General features: G+C 42.5%; 1 protein-coding gene across 2 annotated transcripts in view; it reads left to right on the top strand.

Moving 5' to 3' along the window:
- The window catches only part of NLRP13 (NLR family pyrin domain containing 13), a 62,872-nt gene extending 52,335 nt beyond the window's left edge, over nt 1-10,537 (top strand). For both annotated transcript variants that reach the window (XM_021095072.1, XM_013998823.2), the window contains 2 exons: nt 7,160-7,330; nt 10,104-10,537. In XM_021095072.1, the coding sequence (XP_020950731.1) occupies nt 7,160-7,330; nt 10,104-10,227 (295 nt within the window). In that variant the 3' untranslated portion in view covers nt 10,228-10,537. The remainder of the gene's footprint in view (nt 1-7,159; nt 7,331-10,103) is intronic.

Here is a 12,961-nt window from a genome sequence, read left to right as displayed (position 1 = left end):
TTTTTTTTTGATCTTTTTGCCATTTCTTGGGCTGCTCCCGTGGCATATGGCGATTCCCAGGCTAGGGGTTGAATCAGAGCTGTAGCCACTGGCCTACGCCAGAGCCACAGCAACACCAGATCCGAGCTGTGTCTGCGACCCACACCACAGCTCATGGCAATGCCGGATCCTTAACCCACTGAGCAAGGGCAGGGACCGAACCCGCAACCTCATGGTTCCTAGTTGGATTCGCTAACTACTGAGCCACGATGGGAACTCCTTGTATTCCTTTTCTAAGGTTTCATTGCTGGTATACAGAAATGCAACTGACTTCTGAATGTTAATCTTATATCCTGCTACTTTGCTGAATTTATTAATCAGTTCAAGTAGTTTTGGGGTTGAGTCCTTAGGGTTTTCTAGGTATAGTATCATGTCATCTGCATACAGTGACAGTTTGATCTCTTCTCTTCCTATATGGATGCCTTTTATTTCTTTTGTTTGTCTAATTGCTGTGGCTAGGACTTCCAAAACTATGTTGAAGAGCAGTGGTGAGAGTGGGCATCCCTGTCTTGTTCCAGATTTGAGTGAGAAGGCTTTCAGTTTTTCCCCATTGAGGATTATATTTGCTGTGGGTTTATCATAAATGGCTTTGATTATATTCAGGAATGTTCCCTCTATACCCACTTTGGCGAGGGTCTTGATCATGAATGGATGTTGGACTTTGTCAAATGCTTTTTCTGCGTCTATTGAGATGATCATATGATTTTTGACTTTTTTTTTGTTAATGTGGTGTATGATGCCGATTGATTTGCATATGTTGAACCATCCTTGTGAACCTGGGATGAACCCAACCTGGTCATGGTGTATAATTTTTTTGGTATGTTGTTGGATTCGGTTGGCTAAGATTTTGTTGAGCATTTTTGCATCTATATTCATCAATGATATTGGACGATAGTTTTCTTTTTTGGTGGTATCTCTGTCTGGTTTTGGAATGAGGGTGATGGTGGCCTCATAGAATGTCTTTGGGAGTATTCCTTCTTCTTCAACCTTTTGAAAGAGTTTAAGGAGGATGGGCACCAATTCCTCTTTATATGTTTGATAAAATTCGCCTGTGAAGCCATCTGGTCCTGGACTTTTATTTGTAGGGAGTGATTTTATGACCTCTTCAATTTCATTTCTAGTGATGGGTCTGTTCAGTTGGTCTGTTTCTGCTTGATTCAGATTTGGCAAGCTGTAAGATTCTAGAAAATTGTCCATTTCTTCCAGATTGTCAAACTTGTTGCCATACAGTTGTTCATAGTATTCTCTTATGGTTTTTTGTATTTCTGCTGTATCTGTTGTGATTTCTCCTTTTTCATTTATACTTTTGGTTATTTGGGTTCTTTCTCTCCTCTTTTTAGTGAGTCTGGCCAGGGGTTTGTCAATTTTGTTCACCTTTTCAAAGAACCAGCTCTTGGTTTTATTAATTTTCTCTATTGTTTTTTGAGTCTCTATTTTATTGATTTCTTCTTTGATCTTTATAATTTCCTTCCTTCTGCTGACTTTAGGTCTTTTTTGTTCTTTTTCTAATTTGTTTAGGTGGAGGGTTAAGTTGTCAATTTGGGATCTTTTCTCTTTTTTTGAGAAAGGCCTGTATTGCTATAAATTTCCCTCTGAGCACTGCTTTTGCAGCATCCCATAGATTTTGAGAGGTTGTGTCTTCATTATCGTTTGTTTCAAGGTAGTTTTTAATTTCCTTCTTGATTTCCTCATTGATCCATTGGTTTTTTAGTAGCATGTTGTTTAGTCTCCATCGAGTAGGTTTTTGTCATTTCTTTTCCCATGGTTGATTTCTAATTTCATGGCATTGTGGTCAGAGAAGATACTTGAGATAATTTCTATGCTTCTGAATTTGTTGAGATTCACTTTGTGTCCCAATATGTGGTCGATTCTTGAGAATGTTCCATGAGCATTTGAGAAGACTGTGTATTCTGATTTTTTTGGATGTAGTGTCCTGAAGATATCAATTAAGTCTAACTTTTCTATTGTTTCCTTTCGGATCTCTGTTGCTTTATTGGTTTTCTGTCTAGAGGATCTGTCCATTGATGTGAGGGGGGTATTTAGGTCTCCTACTATGATTGTATTCTCATCAATATCTCCCTTTATGTCTGTTAATGTTTGTTGTGTGTATCTGGGTGCTCCTATATTTGGGGCATATATGTTGATGATAGTAACATCCTCTCCTTGGATGGATCCCTTAATCATTAAGTAGTGTCCTCCTTTGTCTTTCTTTATGTCTTTTGTTTTAAAGTCTATTTTGTCTGATATGAGCGTTGCGACTCCTGCTTTTCTGTCATGTCTATTGGCGTGAAATATTTTTCCCCACCCTTTCACTTTCAATCTATATGTATCTTTTGTCCTAAGGTGAGTTTCTTGTAGGCAGCATATTGAAGGTTTTTGCCTTTTTATCCACTCAGCCACTCTGTGTCTTTTGATTGGGGCATTCAGTCCATTGACATTTAAGGTGATAATTGATAGATGATTATTTATTGCCATTTGAACCTTTCTATGTTTCTCCATTCTTCTTTTTTTTTTTTTTTTGGTTGGATGGTCTCCTGTTATTATCTGCTTGAGTGTATTTTTTTTTTCATTTTTTGCAAATGCAATATTTGGTTTTGGCTTGTGGTTGCCTTGTTTTTTAAGAATGCTAACCCCTTCCCATAATTGTGTGTTTTAGCCTGATGGTCCTGTAAGTTCAAACACTTCATTACTATATTAAAATTAAGAAGAGAGACATACATACAAACAAAAAGGGTTATTTACTTCCTAACATCCCTTGCCCACATTTTATGGTTTTGATGACTCTTTTTTATTTTTTTCTTTTAAATTTTATTTTGTTTGAAGCATGTTCATAATTAAATCTGTATGCTGGCTTATTTGAGTGACTGCTCTCTGATTGCAGTTTCCTCAGTCCTAGTTCTTCCTCTTCTTCTTCTTTTTTTTCTTTTCTTTTTTCTTCCCTTTCCTTCCTTTCTTTTTGGTTTAGAGAAGCCCTTTCAATATTTCCTTTAACCTGGGTTTTGTGTTGCTGTATTCTTTAAGTTTTTGTTTGTTGGGAAAAATTTTTATTTCCCCTTCTATTTTAAATGATATTCTTGCTGGATAGAGTATTCTAGGTTGCATATTTTTTCCTTTGAGCACTTTAAATATCTCTTGCCATTCCCTCCTGGCCTGTAGTGTTTCTGTAGAGAAATCAGCTGATATTCTTATGGGGGTTCCCTTGCAGGAAACATTCTGTTTTTCTCTTGCTGCCTTTAGGATCCTCTCTTTATCACTAACTTTTGCCATTTTTATTATGATGTGTCTTGGTGTGGGTCTGTTTGGGTTCAGTTTGTTTGGGGCCCTCTGTGCTTCTTGTATCTTGAACCCAGTATCCTTTAGATTTGGGAAGTTTGCAGCGATAATTTCTTCAAATATATTTTCCATCCCCTTATCTTTTTCTACTCCTTCTGGAATTCCTATTATGCGTAGATTGGCCCGCTTTATATTATCCCATAGGTCTCTTATATTGCTTTCCAGTTTTTTGATTCGGTTTTCTGTCTGTTGACCGGATTGAGTGATTCCCATTATTCTATCTTCCATATCACGGATTCGTTCTTCTGCATTATTCATTCTGGTTTTTACTGCCCCTAGTTCAGTTTGCATCTCTGCAAATGAATGTTCTAGTTTTTCTTGGCTCCTCCTTATATTTTCTAGTTCCTTTCTGAGGGTATCTGCATTACTGTCCATATCTTCTCTTAATTCCTTCAGTATTTTCACTATTTCTCTTTTGAACTCCAGGTCTGTCTGACTGCAGAGATCTGTTTCATTGTTGACTGCTTTAGGTGAGTTCTCCTGTTGGTTTGACTGGGGGTGGTTTCTCAGCTTCTTCATCTTGCTTGTTGTTTTCTTTCTCCTGAGGGAGTTGTACTCTCCGTTATCGGGCAGTGTTTGCCTTGTCACTGCCGTGGAATGTTTCCTGAGGGCTGGCATTGTTGGTCAATCTTTTTTGAGGCAGTGTGGCTTTTCTGGAGTGTTGATGGGGCTAACAGTGTTTCTTTGAAGCAAAGGAGGACTTCCTGAGGGCAGACAGGACTTGGAGGTCCACACCATGATGGTAGCAGATTTCACTTGGCCATGCAGAGCTTGCTCTGGTGGTGTTTTTAGGCTGTGGGGTTCTTGCAGGGGGTTGGCGGTGTTGGGCAGCTGTTCCTCAGGAGTGCATCACCCCCTGTGGGCTGGAGCAGCTATCTGGGTCACTGAGAACCTAAGAGGCTCTTCCCTAGGGCAGCCCAACTCAGAAGGACGGCCTGAGAATGTAGGCGGTTCTTTTCACAGTCTGGCCGAGCTCGTTGCAGCTTTTCTGGGCTGCAGGGGCTCTTCCAGGGGGCTGGTGGTGCTGAGCAGATATTCCGTGGGAGTGGGGCACCCCCTGGGGGCTTGGGCGGGTAGCAGGGCCGTTGGAGACCCAAGAGGCTCCTCTCCAGGGCAGCCCAACTCAGAAAATCCGTCTGAGATCTTTTCCCAACTCGGCCAAGCTTGTTGCAGCTTTTCTGGGCTGCAGGGGGTCCTGCCCGGAGCTGGCAGTCCTATGCAGTTGGTCCACTACAGCATCCCCTGTGGGGTTGGGCAGGTAGCAGGGCCATTGGAAACCCAAGAGGCTCCTCCCCGGGGCTACCCAATTCAGAAAAACCGTCCGAGAATTAGGCCGATCTATTCAAAGCTTGGCTAGGCTTGTTCTAGCTTTTCTGGGCTGCAGGCCTTTTCTCGGGGGCTGGTGGTGTTTGGTGCTGCTCTGCGGAAGTGTAGCCCCTCCAGAGGGCAAGCAGGCCTGTGCAGGGACAGCCCCTGTGGTGGTAGGCTTCAGGGAATTGTTGAGGCCAGCCCTCCTGGATGGCAGGCAGCCCCAGGTCCGGTGAGAGCGTAGGGCGTGGCGGGGGTGGGGAGAGGGGATGCACTGGGAAGCACAGCTTTCAGCTAGCTAGCAGGCCTGTAAGCTTGCTGTGGCGTGGGGGGTATTCTATGGGGACCCACCCCTTCTTCTCTCCCCTCCCCAGCATGGGCACAGACCAGGCTCTTGTCCCAGGTTCCCTCTGATGCGGCTTTCCACTTCCCCGCCCCTAGAGTACTGTTCCCTTCCTCTGCGACAGCTTTGTTTTCTAGTCTCCCAGGCAGTCTCTGCCCCGTCAAATGGTTTCTAGACCTCCCAAGCAGTTTCCGCTCCTCCCTGCCCCACCAGCCCGGGGACTAATCTCTGGAGCCGAGGTCTAGGTGCCCAGTCCCCACCCAGGCGTCCCCTGTCCCTTTCCCGGGGACTAACTTTCGGAGGCGAGGTCTCGGTGCCCAGCCCCCACCCAGGCGTCTCAATTTTTGGTGACTGTGCCCGTAGTTCAGATGGTCCGTTGGGTTCTTGATCGGCTTTTCTGTACTCCAACTTACTGCTACACTCTTCTCTGCATCTGGAGATTCCTCTGGTTTGTTTGATCTTTCCCCTGGTAGGTGACTTTCCAGGGTGTGGGATCCCTTTCTCCTCCGCAGTTCCCTTTCGGGAGCGCCCGACCTGCTCGGATTCACCTTCTCTCACTCTCCTATTTTCTCCCGTTCTGCCCAATAATGTCACGAACTTCTAGCCATTATTTGAGTTTAGGTTCCTCTGCCCGCGACTGGTTGCTGTTCTGTGCGAGTCATTTATTCTGTAGATGTGCTTTTTTTGTTGTGTTTGTGGGAGAGGGCGAGCGTGTCCCCCTACTCCTCCTCCATCTTGTCCTCTCTCCCCTCCATCCCCTGTATTCTTGATGCATCTCATTTAGTGTATATGGCCACAATTTTTTTTTAAAATTTACTTTTTATTGTTATTTCCCCCAACACTTTTTTTCTCCCACTGTACAGCATGGGGACCCAGTTACACATACTTGTATACGTAATTTTTTCTCCCGTTGTTGTGCTGCATTGTAAGTATCTAGACATAGTTCTCAGTGCTACACAGCAGGATCTCACTGTTACTCCATTCCAAGAGAAATAGTTTGCATCCATTAACCTCAAGCTCCCTCCCCCTCCCCCCAGGCAACCACAAGTCTATTCTCCAAGTCTGTGATTTTCATTTCTGTGGAAAGTTTCATTTGTGCTGTATATGAGATACCAGATATGAGTGATATCATACGGCCTTTCTCTTTGTGACTTATTTCACTCAGTATGAGTCTCTAGTTCCATCCATGTTGCTGCAAATGGCATTATTTCATTCCTTTTTATGGCCACAATTTTTGAAAAACTTTAATACTTATTAAAGTTTGATTTAAAGCGTTATGTCAATTTGTGCTAACAGAATAGTGACCCAGTCACATATGTGTATTAAACACACACACACACACACACATACTCTTTCTCTCATCCTATCCTGCATCATGTTCTATCCCAAGAGATTAGATATAGTTCCCCGTACTGCATAGTAGGAGCTCATTATGGATCCATTCTAAATGTATAGTCACACTTCTTTGTAGACTTAGGTGGAAGCTTCCACTGTGTTCAGCTGTGTAATACATCTTGTCGCTTTTGTGTTCCTGGCATCTAGACAACCCTGTATTCAGATTTTCATGTTGTGGAATTTACAGATAAGATGGAAAAGGTATAATGGAGAAGTAGTAATGTTATTTCAGTCCTTTCAAGGGCTTTTTAAATGAATACAGCCCCTTGATACTAAAATGTTTGCATATCCAGGCAGGCTAACTTTCCGTCTCCTTACCTGCCAAACGGGGTTTCAGGTACCATCTACCTTTTTATAGGGTTGGTATGCAGACTAAAGGAGTGGTGTGTCAGTACTTGGGAAAGTGTCTGCTATGTGTTAAGTCTACTGTTAGCCAGTCTCTTTCAGTAGTACATATCCCCCTAAGCCTCGATTGCTGTTCTTTTTTTCACTTTTAAGGTTTTACTGAAGTATAGCTGATATACAATGTGGTGATAGTTTTTTCCTGTACCACATAGATATTCAGTTACACATATACATACATCTAGTCTTCTTCAGGTTTTTTTTTTAACCCATATGTATTATCACAGAATATAAGATAGAGTGCTACGATTCTATGGGCTAATAATAAATACATCATTTTTATTTCTAAGTTCTCTCTCTTGGAAGACCATCTAACGCTTGTGTCTCATCCACTCTTAGGTTGGAGAAATGCAATTTGACTCATAATTGCTGCCAGCATCTCTGCTCTGTGCTCAGAAACAATAGAAGCTTGGTTCATCTGAACCTTTTAGGAAATGATCTGGGGCCTGATGGAGTCAACAGGCTGTGGACATCCTTGAAAAAATCAACATGCCAACTGCAGAAACTCGGGTAATCCCCACAGACGTTGACATGGGGACGGGTGGGCTCGTGCTCTATAGCAGAAGCCGGGTTACCTGAATTCAATTTCCCAGGGTGGTGCTGGTGAACAGAACTTAGAGCAACCAAGGAGACGATCCGTATCGGCATTGTCCAACAGCATGGTGGCTGGCCGCAAGCAATAACGGAGTCCTTGGAATGCGGCCAGTGTGATTGAGGAACTAAACTAAACAACGTTTTATTGGAGTGTAGTTGACTTACAGAGTTGTTAGTTTCAGATGGACAGCAAAGCGAATCCGTCATACACATACATAGATCCATTTTTTTTTTCCCCATATAGGTTATTGCAAGCTATTGAGTACATTTCCCTGTGCTATGCTGTGGGTTCTTGTTAATCACCTATTTTATACAGTAGTGTGTATATGTGATTCCTGTCTTCCTAATTACCATAATTGGAAAAGATCCATACACCCCAGTGTTCACTGCAGCCCCAGATACAATAGCCAAAACGTGGAAGCAACCCAAATGTCCATTGACAGAGGAATGGAGAAAGAGGAACTGCATCTTTAACTTGATGGCATTTGCCTTAACTCAAGTAGCTACATGGGCTAGCAGCTACCACCCTGGATGATGATATCCTATAGATCTTTGCCTATTTTGGGAATCCCTTCATTTTTCTCATTCTAGTACCTACTCTGCTTCACTCAACAGCTTCCTTTTCAGTGCTGCCTGTGGGCTAAGCACCATGCATAGACAGTGGGAAACAAGCAGTCCCGAATCTTGTCATCATGGGTGTGTACGCCTGGGAGGTGGCAAATCTGAGACACAGAAAAGCAGTGTTAGTGGCCATCAGTGCTACAAAGGAAACTGGGTTGTGGTGTAGAAAAGAGGGTGACGATGATGGAAAGGCAGGCATGTCTGCCCTGGTGTCACTGGTCGTGGGGTCCAGTGAGGCTGGAAGAGAGGAATCCGTGTATCAGGAACAGAGACGAGAGATGAGGTGTGGTGTGTTCTGAGGAGGTTGGTGTGGCATGTGCAAAGGGCCTGAGGTTACCCCTTGGAGGGCTTGAAAGAGGAGCATTTAATCAGAGCCCTTGATACCTTGTTCAGTATTCTGGAGATGAGATCAGAATGGTAAGCAGTGGTTTTTTTTGTCTTGTTGTTGAGAAGGACATTAAGCTAGGTACATTTTAGAACTTCCTTGGCGACTCAGTGAGTTAAGGATCTGGCATGGTTACTGCTGGGGCTCAGGTTCAATCCCTGCCTGGGAACTTGCACCTGCCATGGATGTGGCCAAAAAAAAAAAAAAAACAAAAAAAAACCCTAGGTACATTTTAGCAGAAAAATTGTCTTGGTTACTAAAGAACGTTGCCTGCTTTGGGGCATTGGTCAAAATCTGTGTATGTAGGACACTTTGTATTACCATCTTCACATCTGAGCCATACATTCTAAAAAATGAGATATAGGTAATTTAAAATGTTGAGTTAGCTTCAGGTGTTTAGCACAGTGATAAACAGTGTGGGATCTTACTGTTTGTTTTAGATATAGTTGTATGTATATGTTAATTCCAATCTCATAATTTATCCTCCCCCAACCTTTCCCCTTCGGTAACCATAAGTTTGCTTTCTATGTCTGAGTGTGTTTTGTATATAAGGCTGCGTGTGTGTGTGTGTAAAGTATATTATGCATAATGATATATATATTTTAGATTTCACATATAGTAGACATCATATGATGTCTGTCTTTGTACTTCCCTTAGTATGATAATCTCTTTGTCCATCTGTGTTGTTACAGATGGCATCATTTCATTGTTCTTTATGGCTGAGTAATACTCCATTATGTGTGTGTATGTGTGTATACACACCGCATCTTTTTTTATCCATTCATCTGTCTATGGATATTGAGTTGCTTCCATGTCTTGGCTATTGTAGATAGTGTTGCTATGACCATTGAGGCATGCCTATCTTGCTGCTTTATTTTTTTTGGGGGGTGGGGGGTCTTGCCTGCAGCATATGGAAGTTCTCGGGCTAGGGGTTGAGTTGGAACTGCAGCTGCCAGCCTTCGCCACAGCCATGGCTACTCAGGATCAGAAACTCGTCTACAGTCTACACCACAGCTCACAGCAATGCCAGATCCTTAACCCACTGAGCGAGGCCAGGGATCAAACCCACATCCTCATGGATACTAGTCAGGTTCATTACCACTGATACACAACAGGAACTCTGTGTATATCTTTTTGAATTAGAATTTTATCTGGATAGAGGCCTGGGAGTGGGGCTGCTGGATCATCTGATAACTCTGCTTTTAGTTTTTTAAGGCACCTCCATGTGGTTCTCCATAGTAGCTGTACTAATTTTAAGTCATGCATTTTAAGAGTCTCAGGATGGTGACCACCCCAGATGGACTTGTCTCCCGTTACCAGTGGTGTGTGTGGGGGACTCGGGTTGTAGAGGAGACGTCTCGCTGGGTCCCCACTCTGCAGTCTCTTCTCGAGGAGAAGCACTCATGAATAATGCAAGTGAGAGGAATAAGATCTATGCACAGTGACAGCAGTGGCCTTGGTACCCTGTCCTGTACCTGTTTTGCCATCTCTCCCTGGGATTTCCCATCTTTGTTCTTTGTGGTTGTGCCTTTGCCTTGAGTAACCTTCCCAATGTCTCTGCATGAAGCTGGAAGTACAGAAAGAGTGATGTGAGGGTTCACAGATGATAGCTTTCCTCTGGGGTACCTATTCTATTGTCTCATGCTATCACCATTTCTTCTCCTTGTGTCTCTCTTCTTGCAGGCTTAATGAAGACTTGTATTCCCTAGTGAAAAAGGACTTGGAGGAATTACAGGAGAAGGGGTCCTTGCTGAGAATTGCATATAAGTGGGATTTTAATGACCATGAAGACAGATGGTGGTGGTGATCCAGTGGTGAGAGGCCACAGCTTTCCCAAGGAACATCCTCAAACTACAGCCACCAGGAGGTCCTGACCCAAATGTTGCTCAGGTGCTAGTGTTCATGGGGACCTGTGAGCCGTGACCTCCAGGATTTCTGGCATAGTTTGTCACAGACAGCACAGTAAGCACCCAGTCTCTGGAATCCTAGTCTAATGCTCTATTTGGCCCAAGATCCTACACTGGCTTTGCCCTCAGTGCTTTTTTTGGTTCTTGGTGTAGTGTTATTTGATTCTGGAGTCTGTTAAGAAGATGGAATAAAGCAAAAGGTATGAAATGTCTTTAGGAGGCCTAAAGCTTCACTGCTCATGGATTGAGAGGTGGGAGAGATATAAATGTAATTTATAATTCCATGATGCTGATACTGTGGTGAGGTAAGCCACATGGACATCTAGAATGATGCTGCATAGGCACATAGACCCAATGTTGGCCTTTGCTTCTCCCTTGGAATGATCTCTGGCTGTGTTATATCTAAAATTTATTTCACTCACCTGAAAATCCTGAGGAGCATGGATCCCCCACAGGGTGTAGGGGGAAGTTGCTGATGTCATGCATGAAATATATGTGAAGAGTTGGAGCTTATTGAATTGCAATTTTTTTTCTCCCTTGCCCCAACACCAAGATTCTTTTTATGGCTGCACCTGCAGCATATGAAAGTTCCTAGGTTGGGGGTTGAATCAGAGCTGCAGCTGCAGGCCTACACCACAGCCACACCTGATTCAAGCCGCAGCTTGGGGAAGTGCTGGATTCTTCACCCACAGAGTGGAGCCATGGATCTAATACACGTCCTCACAGAGACAGTAGTGGGTCCTTAACCTGCTGAGCCACAAAAGGAACTCCCCAGGATTCTCATTTATTCTACTTTTCATCGTGAAAAGCTACCAGGAGTGGTCTTAGGGCACAGTTGGCTATTTTACTTGGAACTTCATAGCTTATACAACACATTGGCCGTGTTTCCTGGGGTTCCTGCCAAGGCCCTGTGGGTTAAGAATCTGACTGCAGGAGCTTGGGTTGCTACAGAGGCATGGGTTCATTCCACAGCCTAGAGCAGCAGGTTAAAGGATCCAGCATTGCTGCCGCTACAGCATAGGTTGGCATCTGCAGCTTGGATTCAAAGCTGCAGGAACTTCCATGTGCCCTGAGTACAGCCATTAAAAACAAACAAAAAAAAAACCCCAAAATAAAAAATAGCTTTGTAGTGTTTTTCAATCCTTATCAAGCCTTCTAGGTACAGGCCCTACTTTACTGATTTAAAAAGAGAGACTGAGAGAAAATGATTTGCAACAGGTTACAGAGAATGGGGGGTCAAGAAATCAGGTATTGAATTGAATTTGTCTATTGCATGCCGTACAAGACTCGGTGGGACCTTCCAGTGAGTTGAAGGCCGTGATCTTTTATCCAGTTGGTTAGGGTTAGCTCCTTCACCATGAAACGTAAGTGAAACTCAGAGTCCTTAAAATACTTGATTCTCTTCCATCTACACCTACATCTACCTGCTATTTGTAAATGAAACGTGGGGTAGAGAGAGCAGGGAGAGGTCTGTGAACTAACTTAGAAAATAGTGTCAAGGTAGGTACTTAAAGGTTTAGATCTGCCTTAATCACCATGTCATTGATGACTCACCTTGGGTGACTAGTTAGCAGATTGGGAACATGTTATATTTTTTTTAATTATTGAAGCTCTTGAGTTTAATTAGGTCCCATTGGTTGATTTGTGTCTTTATTGTCTTTGTTCTAGGAGGTGGATCAAACAAGACGTTGCTATGATTTGTCAAAGAGCATTCTTCCTATATTTTCTTTAGTTTTTTTTTAATAGTATCTGGCCTTAAATTTAGGTGTTTAATCCATGCTAAGTTTATTTTTATGTATGATGTTAGAAAATGTTCTAATTTCCTCCTATTACACACGGTTATCCAGTTTTCCCAGCACCATTTATCAAAGAGACTTTCTTTCCTCCACTGTATGTTCTTGCTCCTTTGTCATAGACTAATTGACCATAGGTATTTGTGTTTATTTCTGGGCTTTCTGTAGTTCCATTGATCTATATTTCTGTTTTTTGTGCAAGTACCATACCGTTTTGATGACTGTAGCTTTATAGTTGAGTCTGAAGTCAGGGAGCCTGATTGCTCTGGTTTCCTTTCTTCTTTTCAATATTGTTTTGGCTATTCAGGGTCTTTTGTGTTTCCATGCAGATCTTAAAATATTTTGTTCTAGTTCTAGAATGTCATTGGTAATTTGACAGGGAGTACATTGAATCTGTAGCTTGCCTTAGATAGTATTGTCATTTTGACTATATTGATTCCGCCAATCCAAGAGCATGGTATATTTTTCCATCTATTTTTGTCTTCTTTGATTTCTTTCATTAGCATCTTAAAGTTTTCAGAGTACAAGTCGTTTGTCTCTGCAGGTAGGTTTATTCCCAGTAGAGTTGACTCCCAATGTTGCATTAATTTCTGGTGTGTAGCAGAGTGATTCAATTATATATATTCTTGTTCTTTTTCATTACTGTTTATCATAGGATATTTAATATAGTTCCCAGTGCTGTGCAGTAGGACCTTGTTTATCCTCTATATAATAGTTTGCATCTGCTAATCCAAACTCCCCTCTCTTTCCCTCTCCCTTGGTAACCACAGAATGTTCTCTATGTTTGTAAGTCTGTTTCTGTTGAGTAGATAAGTTCATGTTATATTTATTTTAATTTAAA

This window comes from Sus scrofa, chromosome 6, assembly GCF_000003025.6.
Source record: "Sus scrofa isolate TJ Tabasco breed Duroc chromosome 6, Sscrofa11.1, whole genome shotgun sequence".
NCBI lineage: Eukaryota > Metazoa > Chordata > Mammalia > Artiodactyla > Suidae > Sus > Sus scrofa.
Note: the sequence above shows the minus strand (reverse complement) of the source record. Positions and strands in the feature narration are given on the sequence as shown.